Source organism: Gigantopelta aegis, chromosome 4 (assembly GCF_016097555.1).
Source record: "Gigantopelta aegis isolate Gae_Host chromosome 4, Gae_host_genome, whole genome shotgun sequence".
Lineage (NCBI taxonomy): Eukaryota > Metazoa > Mollusca > Gastropoda > Neomphalida > Peltospiridae > Gigantopelta > Gigantopelta aegis.
The window spans coordinates 91,903,447-91,926,092 of NC_054702.1; the positions used below are offsets into that span (position 1 = coordinate 91,903,447).

At 34.4% G+C, this 22,646-nt stretch overlaps 1 protein-coding gene across 1 annotated transcript in view; it reads right to left on the reverse strand.

The window, feature by feature from the left end:
- Nucleotides 1-22,646, reverse strand: part of LOC121371419 (cathepsin F-like) — a 49,107-nt gene that overhangs the window by 20,759 nt on the left and 5,702 nt on the right. Inside the window, exons 2-5 of the mRNA XM_041497296.1 lie at nucleotides 19,653-19,706; nucleotides 17,896-18,138; nucleotides 16,577-16,693; nucleotides 12,828-12,917 (exon numbers count right to left, since the gene is read on the reverse strand). Coding sequence (XP_041353230.1) covers nucleotides 12,828-12,917; nucleotides 16,577-16,693; nucleotides 17,896-18,138; nucleotides 19,653-19,706 — 504 coding nt within the window. The remainder of the gene's footprint in view (nucleotides 1-12,827; nucleotides 12,918-16,576; nucleotides 16,694-17,895; nucleotides 18,139-19,652; nucleotides 19,707-22,646) is intronic.

Here is a 22,646-nt window from a genome sequence, read left to right on the forward strand (position 1 = left end):
ATTAAACTCTGGCTGAAATACAAATATTTAAATGAAGTTTTATTTGATTTTTTTTAAAGATAAAGAAAAATAATAGACATAAAAAAAATACCTAAGGAAAAGAAACGATAATCATAATGAGTATGTAGGAATACTACATACTCATTATGATTATCATTTCTTTTCCTTCTTTTTATTATTCCGTCTAATTTTTTATTTTTTTTTAAAAGAAAGTATAAAATTACACGATTGCCATTTTTGGGACCTTATGTAAGCTTTGTAGGCTAACAGTTATGAACTAATCGAGACAATTTTACCGACTTCGCTGATTTCCGTAACGAGTTTATTTGTGTAGGCTACAGAAGCCACTATTTAATTCAATCCCATTTGTTTTTTAATTTTAATTTTCTTTTTTTTTATTGTCCCCGAATATAAAAAAGCAGTGTCAGGGTTGGGGTGCCCTAAGCTCACTGTCTCACAATATTTTTTAAATTTCATATGATATACACAGTTTTATATACATATATATAAATGGCAAAATATATACACACGAATAGATAAAATCCATGTATATTGTTGTTGATATTTTTTTTTTTTTTTTTTTTTAATTATTATTTTCTGGGTCCAAGAAGGAAAAAATAAATAAAAAGGAGATGTTATGTACGGAATTAGTATTGATACAAGAAAGTATTATAAAAAAGATGTGTGAAGGAGTATAAAGTGGGAAGAAGGTATTTTAGAAATAAATATATCTCAATATTTGATAGATTTAATAAATTTTTATGATGTTTGAAATAAATTATACCACTGCTCCCATACTGTCTTGAAATCTTCATAATTACCATTTTTATATAAGATACATTTTTCAGTTTCCAACTTTTCTTTAATTATAGTTTTTAAGGCAGAGAAGTTTAATTTTTGTTTTTGTATTTTCATGGAATAAATATAATATTTTATGTTAATAATTAACCAATTTATTGCATATGTATTTGTTTTTTTAAGCAGACCCAAAATGGCAATATGTTTATCTATAATTATGCACTCTTCTATAGTATTGAATATCCAGTTTGTAATATCTTTCCAAAATTCTTTAACATAGCAACACTCATAAAATAAATGTTCAATTGTCTCTGGCATACGATTAAAAAAAGTACATTTATTTGAATTTAATATAATGCATTGTATATAGAAATGTGTTAGTAGCGAGAAATCTGTGTAGAATTTTATACTGAAACCAACGTAAAGTTGTATCTCTAACGCATTTAAATGGTATATTGTAAAATATATTCCATTCTGCTGGTGAATAACAAAAACCTTATTTTTATATTTTAATTGAGACTTTGGAATGGTTTTTGTGTAGCATAACAATTTACATATTTCTCTACATCCCGTTTTGTCTTTAAGAAGTTGTTTTAGCTTGTGGGGGTAGACTGGTTTTTCGTTTATAATTGACTCGTTTATTTCATCATTATGTTTTCCATATATTCCTATGAAACATTTCACTGCATTAATTAAAGAAGCATACTCTAGAAAATTTGTTTTTATATTAAATTTTGCAATAAAATCGCATAGATTTAGAAATCCTCCATCAGTATTAACTAAATCACTAATGAAACAAACTCCATTTTCTGCATATTTTTTATAAAAAATAGGCTTCTTATTTATTAATATTTTACTGTTAAACCAAATGTTTATACCAGCTATATCGTTTTCATTTTCTATTGGTTGTTTACACTGGATGTTTCGCCAGCTATCTAGAACATCTTCCCAAAAAGGGTTAGTCATATTTTTTATTTTTAAATTAATAAAATGATCACCATATATAATTAGTTCTTTGATCGATATACCTGTAACTGACGAGAAGAGACATGCCAGTTTTGTGTTGTTTAAAAATAACCTTCTTACCCACGTTGACTTTAATGATGTTATAAACGTAGATAATTTAATCATTTTTAACCCCCTGTTTTTATGGTCCTGAATTATAACATCTCTTTTAATTTTGTCAGGTTTATTTTGCCAAATGAAATTGAAAAATCACTTATTTAACTTTTCAACTAACTGTTCTGATGGGGATGGAAGCGAAATTAACAAATTTGTTATTTTTGGTAATATTAGTGATTTTAACACTGTGAGTCTGCCTAATGGTGTAAGTTTACGGGCACTCCAAGCTTTTAATACAATTTCCATTTCTTCTATTTTTGGCTCGAAATTATCTTTAATAATATCTTGTAAATTTAAAGAGAAATTAATACCTAATAAAGTAAATTTAATTGAACACCATGCTAACTTCCATCTAGAATGATGAAACACTTGTTTTGAATATCTTTTCCTGCCTATCCATATTATCTTTGACTTTGAATAATGTAGCTTCAGACCAGATATTTTTGCAAAGAAATCCAGTGTAGTAAGTGTATTGTACAGGGAATTTGGGGATCCATCCAAGATAAAGGTAGTGTCGTCGGCATATTGAGAAATCAGGAATTCTTCTCCCTCAATATTTATACCTTTGATTTCTTTATTATTATGTATTAAAATTGCAAGTATTTCCGCACATATTACAAATATGTAAGGAGATAATGGGTCAACCTGCCTACAACCTCTATTTAATTTAAAACCTTCTGATAAGTGTCCATTTTGTATTACTGCTGAGACAGAATTTTTATAAAATGTTTTTATCCAGTTTTTAATAGAAGTCTTAAAATTAAAAATATCTAAAGCTTCTTGAATGAAAGACCATGATAGAGAATCAAAAGCTTTTTCAAAGTCTACTAATAGTAGTTGACCTGGTATATTTTGTGTTTCGGTATATTGCATAATGTCATATTTAAACGTATATTTTCGCCTATGTATCTCCCTTTTATAAATCCAGTTTGATCTTTTTCAATAATTTTATCTAAAATGTTTTTTTTTATCCTGTTTGCAATACAGCCTAATGCTATTTTATAGGTGCAGTTTAAAAGTGTTAACGGTCTCCAATTTTTAAGAAATTGCTTAGATTTATTTGGTTTTGGAATACATGTTATAATACCTAACTTTTGCACATTAGACATTTCTTCGATACTGTAACTGAAATTAATAGATCTAACTATAAAATATCCTAGGTCTATCCAATTTTTTTTTTAAAACTCAGCTGAGAAACCATCTGAACCTGGACTTTTGTCATTTTTCATACTTTTTAGATAAAATAAAATTTCTGAATACATTAATTCTCCTTCTAATTTATTTGCATCGTCCTCTGATAATTTATCAAATTTGTATTCCTTAATTTTCTCTGCTATATTTTCATATTCCCCAACTTGTTTGGAATAAAGTTTTTCGTAAAACAGTTTGGTTTCTTTCAATATTTCTTTTTGATCTGTAATAACTTTTCCATCTTCTTGTTCTATTTTTGAAATTAATTTATTATAAAAGTTCCTAGATTCCATGTTACAAAAATATTTTGTTGGCTTTTCTCCCTCTTCCACCCATTTAGCTCGAGATCTAATAAAATGTCCCTTTAGTCTTTCTTTTCTAATGTCCAGCAATTTTTCTTTTCTTTTCTTCTATTTCACTGAGATTTACTGCTAGATTTTCTTCTAATGTTTTTATGTCTTCACAAAGTTTTGTTTCTATGTCATTTTTTCCCCTTTTCTTGGCTGCTGAATAAGATATAGTTTTTCCTCTAATTTCCATTAAAAGTGTTTCCAAGAACAATTGATCATTAATAGTAAATTGAATTGTATCATTAGGGATTGTGTTTATTTTCTCTGTATTGTATATAGGGACGGCATATTGGATTTTTATATTTTCTATAATTTGTTTTACGGTATTAACATAGGTTGTATCGTGTAGTAGAGAATTGTTAAATTTCCATAAACCTTTACCTTTTATAATATTATTTTGTTTTAGACTTAAAATTACTCCGGCATTGTCAGACCTATAACTATTCTCAATTGTTACTTTTTCTACCTGTACCATTAAATTATTGAAAATAAGATAAAAATCTAACCTAGCTTGTTTAAGTGGGTTTTTCTTTCTCCATGTGTATTTCCTTAAAGTTGGATAGAGTTCCCTAAATGGATCTACCAAATCGTATACCTCTAAATTTTCCAATATAACGTTTTTTGAATTTGGATGGTTTACATGCAAATAATTACTAGTATCCAAATTTTGATTTAAAACTAGATTAAAGTCTCCACAGATTATGTATTGTTCAATATCAAAGTCATCGATGCATTTCAGTAAATCTTTAAAAAAGGTGGAGTTATCATCATTAGGTCCATATATATTTATAAGTGTTATTTTCTTACCCTCAATGGTCATATCTACAGCTATATAATTTCCCGAATCATCTGTTTTTGTTTTGTTTATAATAAATTCAAAATTGTTATTTATCATGATAGCTACACCTCTGGAGTTACTACAGTAAGAATTAAATAAGCATGTATAACCCCACTGTGCTTGTATATATGATTCAAGTTCCTTAGTAAAATGTATATCTTGCAAACAATAAATATTACGATTTTTCTGTTTCAAATAATTCAACATATCTTTTCTTTTTTCAGAAGCTCCAAGTCCCTGGCAGTTTAGAGTCATAATTTGTAATGTAGTCACTGCAAATTACTTGTAATATTATAATATTTATGCACTAAGTGAATGTTCAAGTCTACATTTATACTCCAAATGTATATTTCCCCTGTGATTTCTTTGCTTATAAAAATGCCAAATTTTATGTTTTGTACCTTAACTGACTCCAGGTTTACATATTGTGTCATAACTATATGAACAGTATAAATGAGTTATCCTTATTAGACGTTGTATCTGTTACCTTACAAAAGTGGACTGTTTCTAATTAATAATAAATTAAATAGGCAAAGGATTTTGATCGGATTGGTATGTCTTCGAAGATGTCTATTAAACCTGTGTTTTCCGATTTATATAGCAAAGATAAGTACCAGTCATATATTAAAATCTTGCATGAATGCTACCGTTCTTGTAAAAAAAATTAAACGGATATTTCTATCAGCTACATAAGGTAAACAGTGGCAATCAATATACACAATTATTTTACGTGCACTGTTTGTTAAGTGTAACGTGGGTTATTTTTCACACTCGCCAGATTGAAATTACGTGTGTTGTACGAGTGCGATCACACCCGCGCACCTTAAAAAGCAAAGTCTGATTAGGGCATGATTATTTTGAGCTAATGTATTTTGGGCACAACGTTTATGGCCTTGCCTTTGATGCAATCTAAAGCCCTGGTTGATAATCAAAATCTTGTCGCTGTTGTGTAAAAGAATCCTTTTATGGAACAGTAAGTTTTAATGTGGCTGCTTAACATACATATTTTAGATATTTGGGATCTAAATTAGATGGCCACTAGACATGTTTGGAAAGGTGGTCACTTAACACTAAAAATTGTTTGGGGGGGAATTTAAGCAGCCACTTAAGACACTGGTCAAAGTTTAAAACATTTGGTAATTTTGACATATAGTCTTAGAGAGGAAACCAGCTCCATTTTTCCATTACCGGTAGTAACAAGGGATCTTTTATATGCACCATCCCACTCCCACAAATAGGCTAGCACATACCACAGCCTTTAATATACAGGTTGTGGTGCACTTGTTAGAATGAGTAACAGGCCAATGGGCCCACTGACTGGGATTGATCCTAAACCAACAGCACATCAAGTGAGCACTTTACCACTAGGCTATGTCCCACCCTTTATCTCAGCACATCAAGTGAGCACTTTACCACTAGGCTATGTCCCACCCTTTATCTCAGCACATCAAGTGAGCACTTTACCACTAGGCTATGTCCCACCCTTTATCTCAGAAATACATATGCAAATATATATAATAAAAATGTACCACCTTTTTTTAAATTTCAAGATCTATTTAAAGATGAGTTGTGTATAAATGTACTATACTACAGTGAAACCTCTCAAAACCGGACCCTCTGTAAACCGGAATTCCATCAAAACGGTCCTTTTTGAAAATCAGTACAGAACCTAACTTCTTTAAACCAGATGCCTTTTAAAACCAGACATTTTACTTGGTCCCGAACATGTCCGGTTTGAAGAGGTTTCACTGCACATGTATAAAACAAACAACTCATCCTCCATTTTATTTAGTCATTGTTAACTGGAATATCAAAAGTCATGATAGTGTTTTTGTCACGTGAAAGTGAAAGTGAAACTATCCTTGTCATGGGTTCTTATCATGTTGTTAATTGGGACTAAGTTTTGACCAATAGCTTTGCTGCCGATTGTTCTACCGATTCCTTCTATTAGTACAATATCCATGTATTAAAAGTAAAAACAGTTTGTTTTGTTTAATGACACCACTAGAGCACATTGATTTATTAATCATGAGATTTTGGATGTCAAACATTTGGTAATTTTGACATATACATGTAGTCATAGAAGAAACCTACTAGATATTTCCATTAGTAGCAAGGGATCTTTTATATGTGCCATCCCACAGGCAGGATAACACATACCATGACCAACATAACTTTGGTATTTGGTATTTTATTTCCACCACTTGACAGAATGTTGCTTGCCACTAATCAGGAGTAACATACATCAATGTGGTCGAGTTCCTTTCCTTTCCAATGGTTGTAATTTTAAAATAAGAACCTTGCAAGGCATGTTTACTGACAAAACTACATGTGTTTTGTCATCACTGGACATTATAACATTGCTTAGAAGTAAATCACAAACCTTACTGCCAGGTTTAGCTCAATTTTGTTTTCAGTAAAAATGATAAAGACTTGAGGCCAACACTAATAAATAGTTACAATTTATGCAGTTGCTCTGGAATTTTGGATATATACTCTTCAAAAGAAGAAACGCAAAACCACATTGTCGTAACATTTGGAGAATTGATTTAATTATTGAATGGTGAGTCCGATAATTACCAAATGTTGCAGGATTGTTCACAATTCACTCTAGTCCATTGTGAGTAAGTGATAGGACACACCACCAAGGTCAAGGTCATCTGGAGTCAATACCGGGTGTGGCCTCCGCGTGTGTTGACAACTGCCTGGCACCGCCTGCCCATTGAAGCAACCAGAGTACGGATGACGTCCCGGGGGATGGTGGCCCACTCGGCCTGCAAGGCTGCTGCCAGCTCGGGCAGGGTCTGGGGCTGTGGTTGTCGCTATCGGAGGCGTCGGTCCAACTCGTCCCATAGATGCTCAATTGGGTTCAAATCCGGTGATATCGATGGCCAAGGAAGGACATTAATGTTGTTGTTCTGTAGGAAAGCCGTTGTGAGACGTGCTGTGTGAGGCCTGGCGTTGTCATGTTGGAACACTGCGTTGGCGTTGGCCATAACTGGAACGATGTGTGGCCGGAGGATCTGGTCAATGTAGCCCTGTGCATTCAGGTTGCCCTGCACGTGGACCAGGTCAGTTCTGCCAGTGTGTGAGATGGCTGCCCACACCATGACACTACCCCCGCCGAATCTGTCCACTTCCTGCACGCAGTTTGCCGCATAACGTTCACCACGACGCCTATACACGCGACATCTTCCATCATGACGTTGGAGCAGAAATCGGGACTCGTCACTGAACCACACCTGTCTCCATCGCAGATGAGGCCATTGTCGATGAATCTGGCACCACTGCAGTCGGAGTCGACGGTGTTGTGGTGTTAAGATGACACCTCGAACTGGACGTCTGGCACGAATTCCTACCTCACGTAGGCGGTTCCGTACGGTCTGGTCGGATATCCTGCGCAAACCTGGTATTGCTGCGGCTGTGGAGGTGGCAGTAGTCAATCGTTCCCGAAGGTGGCGTACCCGGATGTAGCGGTCCTGCCCGGGGGTAGTGACCCGTGGTCGACCGGATCTAGGGAGGTCACGTGTTGATCCATGTTGCTGGTAACGGTCCCACAGTCTGGAGATGGTGCTTGGGGACACATGGAATGCCCTGGCAACGGCCGTTCTGGATTCGCCTGCGTCTAGTCGGCCGATGGCATTGTTTCTCTGCGGTTCACTGAGACGTGGCATGTCCTGGATTGTCAACTGTCGGCCAGATACAGAGGCCAGGCAAGCGAACACCCTGCACTTTTATACTGTCGGTGTTCATGTTGCACGTGAAGACAACGCACGTGCAGTGGTGACATGGTTTGCACGTGGCTGCGTTTTTGCGAATATTCACATTTTGGAACTTTATTGTACAGTAGCTGCGTTTTATCGAATGTAACCGTGGGAATGTGTTTGGGACATGCAATGACCTTATATTCACAAAGCATGAACCGGTAGGAAACATAAAATCGGAGTTATAACCCATTTGTACCCTTTTGCGTTTCTTTTTTTGAAGAGTATATGTGGAACATTAAGACAAATTATTTGCTTGTCAAAATTATTATTACAAAGTATTTTGATTGCCTCCTGTTATACTTCTGTTTAATTTTAAAAAAAACAAGGGGTTGGATATGTAAATCAGAAAAATCAATCTAAAATGTACTATGATAGAGATGTTTTTAAGTCAGTAACTTTATACACAATTAACATAACATATCTAACAGTAATGTTATATTTGAAGAATGATACATTTTTTTCTTTATCTTTTTAAACTTAAGCGTAATACTTTCTCAAAGAAATAAAACATATAGGTATGTAAACAATGTTCTCTGGTCAATGTGGAACTGACTCTAAAACCCTAAAACACCGGCCTCAGTGACGTCGTGGCAGGCCATCGGTCTACAGCCTGGTAGGTACTGGGTTCGGATCCCAGTCGAGGCATGGAATTTTTAATCCAGATACCGACTCCAAACCCTGAGTGAGTGCTCCGCAAGGCTCAATGGGTAGGTATAAACCACTTGCACCAACCAGTGATCCATAACTGGTTCAACAAAGGCCATGGTTTGTGCTATCCTGCCTGTGGGAAGCGCAAATAAAAGATCCCTTGCTGCCTGTCGTAAAAGAGTAGCCTATGTGGCGACAGCGGGTTTCCTCTAAAAAATTATGTGTGATCCTTAACCATATGTCTGACGCCATATAACCGTAAATAAAATGTGTTGAGTGCGTCGTTAAATAAAACACTTCTTTCTTTCTTTCTAAAACCCTAAAACATTTAACATGTATCTCATAATTCAAAAAGTTCACTTTGCATCACCCTAAAATAACAATAAACTGGTGCATGGCATATCTACTTTCAGAATGGTGGAAAGCTTTATTGAAGATTGCAAAATGTTGACCGAGTTATAGTATTCTTAAACAAGAGTACCGGTGAGGTACATGATATGCCTGTCATAGATATTAATGAATATTTTACAAGTATGATTCAATTCTAATTATGTGAAATGTTTGCAATGGAATGAACAGTTTGTTTTGGACCAACTACTGCTGATACTGTATCCATTGGAGAAGGTGCTGTCTGATTAATATTATTGTTCTTAATTAGAAAGGGAAATTTTGTTTAGCATTTTCTTCAAAGGCTAAACAAGATTTTCCTATGATGTTCAGAATATAGACCAATTATTTCATTTATTTGTATGACAATGACCTAGTAATAATATGTGACACACCACCAACCCAAGTTGTCCCTACATGTGAGGTTTGATGGTCCTGTATGCAAGATATAATCCGGACAAGGATTTACTGTGATGTGCAGGATATTGTGAAAAGTATGTCACAATGACCTAGCAATAGTACGCGACACACAGCTATCCCAAGTTGTTCCTACATGTGAGGTTTGATGGTCCTGTATGCAAGATATGGTCTAGACAAGAAAAAGTTAACAGACAGACGTACGGATGGATGGACAACACCATACCAGAATACGACCCATGATAGACGGGTGTATAAAAATTGTATAAGAGAAATTATGATGTATTATATATTTTTTGTATGAAGCTAAAAATTATGGTTTGGGAATATTCTGTTGCCAACTTCAATTCTTTATATTTGGTTAAGTGGGGATAGTCTTCCACTAGTGCTTTTTCTGAGTTTAAATGAATCCCTCTACATTCCCACTCAACAAACACATAAACAAAATCTTTTTATTCCGTGTATTACTTACATAATGTTTCTAAGGATACCTATTACATTTTATTATTAAAGTCAAGTAACTATCAGTTAAAAAATCATAGGTTTTGCTTATCATCCCAGTGATACACAATACAGAATGTTTTGTAACCTATTGCAACATGCAGAATAATTCTTTATCAATTTGAATGACATATGTCTATGATAAATCTGCATACACTGTAGTCATGCACGCACGCTGCTACATTCTGTCTCAACATGGAAAGTGCACAGCTGTTTGATAAATCTTATTCAGTGACAATCAGAAGTGAGTGGATGTAGAGAACCTCAGCTTATTAGGTCCACTTTGAAACACCATGTCATTTTGGCTAATGAAGGTCATGTCAGGGTTCAACAAATTCACTCACTTTCGGTGCAGGCTAGTGAAATTTTGGTGTGGGCTAGTGGAAAATATCAACTGTATTTCTATAATACATAGGGCACTAGCCAAAGCTTCTGTGAGGCTAGTGATTTTCTCAAACATTAGTCAAACCCAACAAGAAAACCCACTGTTTGCCATGAATGTTCTGGCTATTTTCCACAAAGTAGAAGAAACTATTTAATCAGTCAGGTGTGGTATATTAATGGTATGTCATGGAGATAATGTAGTCTTCCATCTGGGACGCACGTCTATGATCCTTCTTTGAACATGTGTCCATAATGGGCATGTTTAACGATAACTTGCTTGGATTAACATGCGAAACCTTTTATCTTGACCAGAGATAAAGTAAACACAGTAACCATATGTTAAATACAAAGATGTCATATTTTTAATAGCTCAACAAAAATGTTTATAAATTTTATTTGAAATAATTTATTAGTCTGTATCCTGTGGTTAAGCAACAAATTCACAAATTAGCTGATCATAAAATATTACACATATTAGCAATTTGGCAAATGTTCGAATATGTACCTCTAGCCAAATTTGAGTTTCATAACTAAACAGAAATTAAACTTTAATTTGTATAAAGTTTTGGCAACTTGCTGAATGAGAACCCAAATCTCATACCGTTCATACTAATTATCCAACAACTGTATTTAAAATCTGGACTACTTTCTGGTTGGTTTTCATCTTACAAAGATTTATGTAGGTTTTTTTAATTTATAATAATGCTGTTTTTATAAAAGTAGGGAACACAATTCATCAGACTAAATGATTTGTGAATGATACTTGTGAAATATTCATGAGCATATGTTCAAAGATTGGCAATTGTAGAAAAAAGCTCACTGTGGCTTAAAAATGAAATGACGCCTGGCAACTTTTTGTTGTGACAGATGTTGTAAGAGATAAAAAATCGGGTGTTTTTCTTAACGACACAACTAGTGCACACTGATTTATTATCTACTGGATGTCAAACATTTGGCAGTTTTGACATAGTCTTAGAGAGGAAACCGGCTACATGTTTGCATTATTAGTAAGGGATATTCTATATGCACCATCCCAAAGACAGGATAGCACATACCATGGTCTTTGTTATACCAGTTGCGGTGCACTGGCTGGAACGAGAAATAGCCCAAAGGGCCCACCGACGGAGATTGGTGATCTGCCAACCAACTACTTTTATTCAAATGTCTGGTACAAGACTGAATTAAGTTTTATAAGGTGTTATAATGTCATAAAATATTTTGTCGATTCTAATTCATATGTTATCATAATCCTACTAGAACACAGACTATCAATGTTTAAAGAAGGATTATTTAGTCTGTTGTCTTTCTGTCACACACACACACACCCCCCACTCTCTCTCTCTATCTCTCTCTCTCTCTGTCTCTCTCTCTCTCTCTCTCTCTCTCTCTCTCTCTCTCTCTCTCTCTCTCTCTCTCTCTCTCTCTCTCTCGCTCACACACACTGATATCTGGAATAAGTAACCCACTTGGCTGTCACTCAAGTCTGTACTTTGGCAAGTATTAAGATGCAAGATTATTATTAGGAGTCTATCAACACAATAGAGGATACGACTACTAGTGAAAACACATGCACAGTGGAAACAGATTTGTTAGAAATAACAAAAAGGTGAAACAGTTAACAATATAACTTTTATTAGCATGCAAAAGAATGTTTTTGATTTACACAAATAATAAATTTTGGTTAAGGAAGAAAGAAAAGAGAAGTGTCAGGAAGTGACTCAAGACTAGGTGAAGCTGTTAGTGCCTTCAACTCATGCAAGATAGTCCATCCGCTCACTGGAAAAACAAACACTGGTGTCACTATCAGAAAAACAACAGGATTAGTCTTCTCGTGATATGCGTTTACCTTTCTAATGAAAACTAATAAAACTAAATAAAGTGGTGCTAAGAAGTATAAAACAAACACACTGCCACCTCTGAAAACCTACTAGGAAAGACTATGTAATAATAAAGTGGTGCTAAGACATATAAAGCAAACATAGAAAATGTGCTATATATTTTTACACTGCCAGACTGGCAACTGCATAATGTTTGATACTTTCTTTTTCGTTTGTTTCTTAATAAACAACAAGAAATCAATGGGGAATTCTCCTAATTATTATTTGTGTTTATAGAAGAAAATATATCTACAGATATGAATGCAGTTAATATATTTTGATAACACGTAACAGTCACAGATGTCCAAATACTCCAGACATGGCATCTTTATCACTGTCGCCAGACCCAGTCCCAGCTTTAGTGAGTTTTGGGCCTTAAGCAGCCACTACAATAACTGAATGTGTAACAGTACCTTAGTATACACATCAGTTTATATGAGTGCGGTATAGAGGTTTTCTTTGCTTTCTAAAGATGACTTTTTACAAATGGTGACAAATGTTAATATTTATCTCTCTAATGACATGCATGATGTTTATTCTGACGTACCTTGTCAGCATTCCTGCAGTGATCTTTTAGAAGAGTGTAGTGTGGAGTCATCCAGGCTTGGTACAGAACTTCCACTTGGCAGTGTTGATTCTATTGGGGAAAAAACAAAAACAAACAAAAACAAATTATATATATATATATATATTTGAACCCAGTATCTTCCAGTGTCAATTTGGAAGACATGACCTCAGAACTAACCATCAAGTTAAAAAAAATAGCTCAAGACAGAAACAACATCCTTAGAGTAATTAGTACTTCTATCCACTAGTGCTTGGATTTGAACCCAATTTCTTCCAGTCTCAATCTGGAAAACTTAATCAGAGTGCCAGCCATCACGATGAGGAAAATTGCTTAAGACTGAAACAACATATTTAGTGTAATTAGTACTTCTATCTACCAATGCTGGGTTTTGAACCCAGTTTCTAAACTTTTTTTTAAAGTTTCCTTTCTGGTTTATTTTTTTATTTTTATTTTATTTTACAATCAGAACACATGCCAAGGGTAAAACATGGGTTGTGTACATAAAAATAATAAAACACCCCCCCCCACCCCCTCTCTCCATCCCCACCCCCCACCCTCTCTCTCATCAATGTAGCTATCCATTTACCTCTCTCTCATGCAAAAAAAAACCCAACACACACTTTCATCCTTTTCCATTCTATGAACGACATACATAAATATTTAAAATATGCACATGATATATATATATATATATATATATATATATATATATATATATATATATATATATATATATATATATATATATATATATATCTACATTATTAATGCATGGACTGCTGGGAACAAGACGATGCACAAGGAAAGTTACACAAATTAGATCTGTTCAAAGAGAGAATAATACACTGACCACTTGGTGAAAAATTTATCAAGATTGTTCTTACTAAGATAAAACATTTTTCTACTTTATATCTTTGTTTAGCTTCGTTTTGGAAGTGTATAACATTTAATTGGACCCTTTGCACTTTACATTTATATATAAAATATTTAGCTAATAATAGTAGCAGGTCAAAAACATTATCTGTTTTAATATTATCTTTACATCCAAATATCACTAGCTCAAGAGAAAGCTTTAAATTACATATATGCTTACATGAGTTTGCTAACCAATTTAAATTAGCATTCCAAAAGTTCTGAACAATTTTACATTCCCAAAATAAATGCTCTATAGATATTTTTTCTTCATGACAAAACGTACACGTTTTACTGTCAATTTTAATTTATATGCGAAACTATTAGTAGTTAATATTCTATGAAGTATTCTATATTGGAACCACCTAAGTTTTATTTCTTGCGTGGTTACAAATGGCTTTAAATAAATAGTGTGCCAATTAAGGTCTGAAATAAAATAATTTTGCCATTTTGATATTGCAGAATTTGGCTTTTCAGAAGTTACAAGTGTGTAATAATATAGTTTTCTAGCCATTTCTGATAGAACAAAGTTTTCGTTGAACAGGAGGAATATTTGTTTCTATTATATTCAGTTTCGTCTTCCTAAGGTAAGCCGTAAGTGAGTTAATAACTCCTTGATACTCTAAAAAAGACGCATTTAATTTGTATAAATTATTAAATGCCGTTAAAGTTAAAAAGTTGCCGTATTCATCAACAAGATCACAGATTTGAGATATACCTTTCCCAAGCCATTTCTTTTTTAAAAAAGATTTGCTGTTAATTTTTATATTGGAATTATAAAAAATTGGCTCTGATAAAAAGTCTTCAAAAGATGAAACATTAATTAATAACGAGAAGTCACCGAATGCAATGATACAGTCTTTCCAAAATAGATTTTTTTTACATGTTTTAAGCACAATTGGGGGAAATCATTACCAAATAGAGATATGTTACGGAGTTGTGGAAAACATGCAAAAAGAATAGGTTTCCATTTTGGATCTTTGGTTTCCAATTTTCGTAGCCATGTAATTTTCAAAGTTTTAGCATAATTAAATATATCATCCTGAGACCTCCCTCATTAACAGGTTTACACAAAGTTATTCTTTTTATCCTGTCTAGCTTTTGATTCCATACAAATTTAAATAATATCGTGTGCAATTCTTTCTGAAATGTTTCCGATGGATTTGGTAATTTTAGAAAAAAAGTAGATAACTAAGCTTAGATATTAACAGAGATCTTATTATAGCTATTCTTCCAAGTGGTGTTAACAACCTTCTCATCCATGTATTTATAATTTGTTTACTTTCAAATAGTTTAGAATTATAATTAAGTTTGGTCATTTCATTTAAGTCGGTACTAAAAATAATTCCAAGTGCTTTAAATGAAGGAGGATTCCATTTTAGATTAAGATTTTGTAAATATCGTATTGGACTATTCCTAAGAGAGCCAATACAGATTACCTCTGATTTATCATAATTAATATGGAGTCCTGATAATTCGGAAAAGATATTCAAGGTATTTACTGCTTCTTCAAAAGACGTTCTACTACCATCAAGTATAAAATCAGTATCATCGGCATACTGTGAAATTAGGTATTCTTTATTGTTTATTGAGATGTCTTTAATTTTCTTATTTTTACGTACAAGTCCTGCAAGAATTTCTACACAGAGAAGAAATATATAAAGAGATAATGGATCATCTTGCCTACAGTCTCTATATATATTAAATGATGAAGACATATTTCCATTAACTATAACACTTGATTTTATACTTTGGTAAAGAACAGAACTCCAGCATTTAATATCTGTTCCAAATCCGAAAAAGTCAAGGGTTTTATGTATATATGACCACGAAATGGAGTCGAATGCTTTTTCGAAATCTACTTGTAGAAATATTCCTGGAATATTATGCGATTCAGTATAAGGCCAAAAAAAAAAGTAGGTGTGTTTCCGGTTGCATCCCCCCAAAAATTAGGGTAGGTAGGTAGGTTTTTTTTTTTTTTTTTTTTTTTTTTTTTAAATTGAATACTATCATAATAATAATAATAATTATTATTATTAATATTATTATTATTATTTATCATCATTATCATTATCATTATTGTTGTTGTAGTAGTAGTAGTAGTAGTATTGGTATGCACTGTTTGTGTATTTCCTTAAATTAATGGGACATTTGTATTAATTTCGTTGTTCTTAATTTAAATACTTTTTTGCAAACATTTGAGATGCATTAATAATAAGACCTGTTGATTTAAGTGAAGACGAGAATTAAGCTGAATTGATACGATTATATTTAATCGAAATAACCTGTACCAAGGCTATGTTCGTACATTTGGTTACTTCCGTGACCGACCAAGCTGTTCGGTGGAGCTAATCAGGGGAAGGAACTCCATTACAAAAGCTTTTCCATAATTTCTCGATGTTTTTCGGAAGGGAATTACATGTGCAAAATGTATCGTATAATAGTACGTAAACAATGTGCAAGGAAGGAAATACTCTTGTTTGGTGATGTTGTCCTTTTTTATTTTTACTTCTTTTTTTTATTTCTTTTTTTTTTATTATTATTTTTTTTCATTTTTTTTTTCAGTTTAAGAGAGAAAAAAATTAGGGTCGGGGGTGGTGGTAAAACTAGGGACGGTCAGTCAACCGGAAACACAACTATTTTTTTTTTTGGCCTAATACAAAATATCATACAATATTCTTATATTGTCACTAATATAACGATGCGGCCCAGTTTTTAAACTTAACCACAGTGCTAGCCATCAATATGAGAAAAATTGAAACAACACACTTTAAAGAAACATCTGCTCTGCACTGATTGTAAAACTAGATACTTACCATGCCTCCATTAGTGGCCGGACATTCAGACAGTCCCTTCGCCGTGTTCTGATTATTATTCCTGCACGAGGTCTCTACCATATTCATAGTGAACACAAATTTGACCCCAGCAACAATCTGAAACAAAGTGAACACATAATTAACCCCAGCAACAATCAGAACCAGTGAACACATAACTAAACCCAGCAACAATCGGAAACAAAGTGCACACATATTTAACCCCAGCATTTAATTGAGCTTATTTCCTGTCCATAAAACTTGAAAGTGAAAACAAAGTAAAAGTCTGTATTATAAGTATTGTTGTAACTGACAATGTAGAGACTTCTTGTTACTACATTTTGTAGAAAGCTAGTTCCAATTCAATATTAATAAATACTGATTACGAGATGACCAATGTCAGGATAACATTTATTAAATACCTTGAAGTGGACAACTGTTACACCAATTTACATCCCAAACAATCAAAACTAACCCATAAAATGATTGTTTATTTAGTAAATTGGTCTCTTCAATGACTTGCCTTGACATGTGGATACCGTTTTGATGTGTATCGAGTCGTCTGAGACTTCAATGGAGATCAAAAGAATGTGTCAACTACAAGTTCTCAACCTTTGCAGGAGCGAGTCTCGCTGCACAGAAGCATAGCAGACATAATCCTTAGGAGTACTTACTTGTGTTGTTGGAAGGTGCTGGTTACAGCTATCTACTGAATTATTTATCTTTGACAGTGGTTTCGAATTCACAAATGTCAGAAACAAGACTGCTGACAGCTACATAATTTATTCAATCAATCACAAGTTGTGTTCATTTGTCAATGCCTTTTCACAGTGTATATATTTTAACAGCTGACCAATGGCAGTCGACCTCTTATAATTACTGTTGGGTGAAGGATATAGTTTGGAACCAGACTTCAAACGCCATTATTTATAAAAATATTTTCCAAATAATTATTATTAAATGAAAAAAAAACCCCAATAATATAAAAAAATAGAATTCCAAGACTATTCAGGAGGATAATTAATTTTTCCAGGAGTTGAAAATAAAATTTAAGCACTTTCCAGGATTTTCCAGAATGCATGCAAACCCTGTCGAACATATGCCAGTGAAGCTGGGTTTTTTTAAAGCTACTAGCCCATTGGGCTACTGGTTTTACATTTGTCACTAGCCCTGTGTTACAAAGCACTATCCCTGGACGTCGGGTTAGCAGATTTGTCGAACTCTGACAAAGTGATCACATATTTAACCCCAACAACAATCAGAAACAAAGTGAACACACATTTAACCCCAGCAACAATCTGAAAAACTTATATATATATTACCTGTCGATGAACATGGCTAACAGTTTTCACAACTGATCGGAATAGTGAGTTGGACTTGCCATTGAGAGCATCAACAGCAAAAAGAACAGCTCTCTGGACATCTCCATTGAGCTGACTCGGCTCCAGCGCACCCAACATGTGGCTGCCGACAGCTCGTTTGGAGATTACGTGACAATTTTTTACAAGCAGTTCATAGTGGTTCAACCAAGGTTGGGACCAAAGTTCCAGGTGGCACTTTTCTACCTGAAAACAAAGATTAAAGATTGTTTTGTTTAACAAGGAAAATGTATGCAACGTTTTCAAAAGATTTAATTGAAATGCATGATGTCAAAGTACTTTGTGCTAATCATAATGGCATCATATTACCGATGGAGGCGACTTTAGTACTATGATTTACTATGATAAATAGAATTTGCTACTGATGTTTTTTAATATGGAAAATATCAACCTTGTTTTGTTAATCAGTATTTGTCTTGGCAGTGCCTCAACAAATACCAATTAACATAGACTTGGTTGATATTTTCCATCTTAATAAAACACCTGTGACGAATCCTCTATGTACCATATAAAATAGTGATATTTCAGTTATCGATTATAATTACTGAAAAAGTGATTGATTGGGTTCTACTGATGTCAAGATCAACTATGAAATCCATAATCAATTGTCGTATTGAACATTATAATGTGATTGTGCCTCTCTGTCATCACAAGAGAGATATCGCATCAAGTAATCAAGGTCATCCTTGTTCTCTTCCGCTAATTTTATACAGCTGGTCTGACCAATGGCATTAACGACCGCCTGCAGTAGGAGAGTATAGTAGGTGGTTACAAGTGCCTCTTAACAATGCCAGAAGTAACTACTGAACATTGTCCAAAGTGGTCATTTTTCTCCGAAATGGTCAGACTAAGTCCACAGCTAAACCTGATGGAAAATGGCAGCTGTGTGGCACAGATAGCCACAAGAGACAAGGACATATCGCGGTTGGGGAGACAAGGCCTGGGCTGTGGAGGTGGACATCAAAAGAAGTTGAAATATAGGAGCTGGCAGATCGGGAAGAAATGAGATGGAAGTCAAAGGAGAGAAAGGAAAGGGGGCAGTGGGATAAAAACAACAAGGAGAGAAGTAACCAAGGCCAACAGTAACACTACAGTTATTTGCTGTAATCTAAACTTGGCAAAAACAATATGTATAAATGCTTTATTTTCAGTTTCTTTAAACTATAGTTTAGCCAGGACAATCTTTGAGATAACATGTTCAGTCTAACAACACATACCAACATAAACATTATATTAAGGTATGAAATGTTTAATATTAATAGTAGTAGTTAAATACATACATGAATATATGGTAAGTTGTAACATGGTACTTCTAAATGAAAATTACTGGTACACAGAATATCCAAAGACAAAGTCATGTTTCAGGACCTGCACCACCCCACCATACCCACCCATTGCGTTCTGCTATGAAACTCTTCATATATATATATATTATTTGCATACATACATACATACACACACATACATACAGAGCACATCGTAATTATCCACTGTGCCAGTGCGTTATCTATGTATGTAACAGTCAACCTCGACATACATACAATACATATATATTCATACATAAATACATACATATATATATATATATATATATATCTGATAAAACTTTTTAAAGTATGAATTAAAAAAAAGTATAAGCTAAAAATGTTTTCTACCATGACTCAAATAAACCCATCTGCACACTGGTTGGCACAACTTACTGTAGTTCCATCACGAACTAGGAGGTCAAGGTAGTACTTAGCACCAGATACAACCTGTAAAAAAAAGAACAAGATTTTTCCTGAAATTCTGCATATATATATATGTACCTGTATGTGTATGTGCATGGTTTAAAAAATATTTATTCCCAATTATAATGCTGGTTGGGGATTGGCCAACAGGCAAAATGCCTATATCAAGGCCTCTCCCTACAATATGAAAATGTAATTCAGGTTTACACAAGATGACAGACCAATGGTAAATTCCATTATTCCAAATCTTTTATAAAGGCATATTCCCACAGGCAAGTTTACAAATCTGTTCGCAACCCCAGGTCTACCAAGAATTATAAATAAAAATAACCTTGATTAATACTGAGATGGAAGAAAAGGTGGGTTATTTCTATAGTCACGTGACAACCCCCCATACGCCTTTAAGAGTGGGAAACAAAATATAAAATATAAATCATACATTTTAGACAAAATAATACATGGTCAATAATTCTCCATTACTATTAACTAATACTTACATAACAAACATTATGTTTGGAAACATTGATATGTTTGGGTATTGTTACCTACATACAGTTATAACAAACATTGCACTTGGCCTTCCATATGTTTCATGTCCACACAGTACCTCTGGAAAATTCATGCATTAGGTCAATATACTAGTACAAGTAGCTACCGTACTATAGACCAGCACACAGGTGACAATAATTATAAAGTATTCCTTAGTGCATTAATTGAAATCAAAACAGTTTGAACCAGTTATAAATTCATGAATTGATTCCACTATTTTAAAATTTATTTCAGGGGGACAGTAATTTCTTCCAAACAACACTGTTTTGAGGTCAAAACCATTGTTGTAATAAAACTTTGTATGGCGAATATTATTATACAAAGGACATGTAAACAGAAAATGAAGTGTATTTTCAAACGGATAACCACAGCTGCATGACAGATTGTCACTGATATATCGTTTGAACCTACGATCATTTAGATCGCTACATTCTAGGAGAAGTCTACAGTGAACTATTTGATTTAAATGCGTTCCAAATACAAGAAATTGCTTATCTGGTAAATTTAATATCAGACAGATTTCTTTTTTAAAATCAGACAATGATTCAATATTTGTAGTGTCAGTTCTGAGATTATTCCAGATACAAATTCCAGATGGTTGAAAAGAACTTTTATAGAATTCTGTTTTGCTATATATACAGTTTGCAATTCGCCAGTGTTACGAAGATTATAATTTGAATTGTTAGATACTTTTGGTGGTACCAACAATGATAGATAGTTGGGAGTTAGACCTTTTACCATTTTGTAAAGAATACACATTTTATGGAATTCACGGCGTTGGGACAGAGACATAAATCCAGTCTCGTTGTATATTTTGTCATGACTAATACCCCTAACTGCACCACAGATAGTTCGAAGGGCATCCAAATGAAGGTTTTCCAATAAATTTGCCTGAACTTTAGGGCAGCTGTCCCATATGTAATCACAATAATCAAATATAGGTAAAATAAATGTTTTGTATAGCATTTCAAGTGTTTTCATACTCAAACGGTCTTTTAAACTTCGAAGACAATTTATCATGGGACTGACTTTTTTAGATAGTTGTTCAATGTGACAATGCCACTGACTATTACTCTGAAACTAAGACCCAAGTGCTTATGATTTTGAACATTTTTAATCTTACTATCTTTTAAGAAGAGGTCTGGTTCGAGATAAGCCCAATGTTTTCGAGAAAAAGTAATTGATTCAGTTTTCTCTGGAGAGAACGTAATTTGCCATTTATCTGCCCAGTCTGATATTTTACGAAGATCCATATTAACTGTAAGATATGTGTATGTGTATGTATATTTATATCCATATCTATATGCACACACAGAGTGAAATGCCTCTAAACCGGACACTCTCGGAACCAAATAAAATGTCTGGTTTTAAGAGGTATATGGTTTAGGGAGGTTCTCTTCTGTACAGATATTTCAAAAGGGGCAGTGAAAAACATCCAGTTTTGATGGAATTCTGGTTTACAGAGGGTCCGTTTTTTACAGGTTTCACTGTATATATACAGGGATTTATCCAGGTGTTCTGTGGTTCCGAACAGAGGCCTCTTCCCAAAAGAAAGTGGTACTGAAAATTCCCAATTTCTATGCTAAAAGTTCCAAATATACATATATTAAATTATATACTCTTCAAAAAAAGAAACGCAAAAGGGTACAAATGGGTTATAACTCCGAGTTTATGTTTCCTACCGGTTCATGCTTTGTAAATATAAGGTCATTGCATGTCCCAAACACATTCCCACGGTTACATTCGATAAAACGCAGCTACTGTACAATAAAGTTCCAAAATGTGAATATTCGCAAAAACGCAGCCACGTGCAAACCATGTCACCACTGCACGTGCGTTGTCTGCACGTGCAACATGAACACCGACAGTATAAAAGTGCAGGGTGTTCGCTTGCCTGGCCTCTGTATCTGGCCGACAGTTGACAATCCTGGACATGCCACGTCTCAGTGAACCGCAGAGAAACAATGCCATCGGCCGACTAGACGCAGGCGAATCCAGAACGGCCATTGCCAGGGCATTCCATGTGTCCCCAAGCACCATCTCCAGACTGTGGGACCGTTACCAGCAACATGGATCAACACGTGACCTCCCTAGATCCGGTCGACCACGGGTCACTACCCCCGGGCAGGACCGCTACATCCGGGTACGCCACCTTCGGGAACGATTGACTACTGCCACCTCCACAGCCGCAGCAATACCAGGTTTGCGCAGGATATCCGAACAGACCGCACGGAACCGCCTACGTGAGGTAGGAATTCGTGCCAGACGTCCAGTTCGAGGTGCAGTGGTGCCAGATTCATCGACAATGGCCTCAACTGCGATGGAGACAGGTGTGGTTCAGTGACGAGTCCCGATTTCTGCTCCGACGTCATGATGGAAGATGTCGCGTGTATAGGCGTCGTGGTGAACGTTATG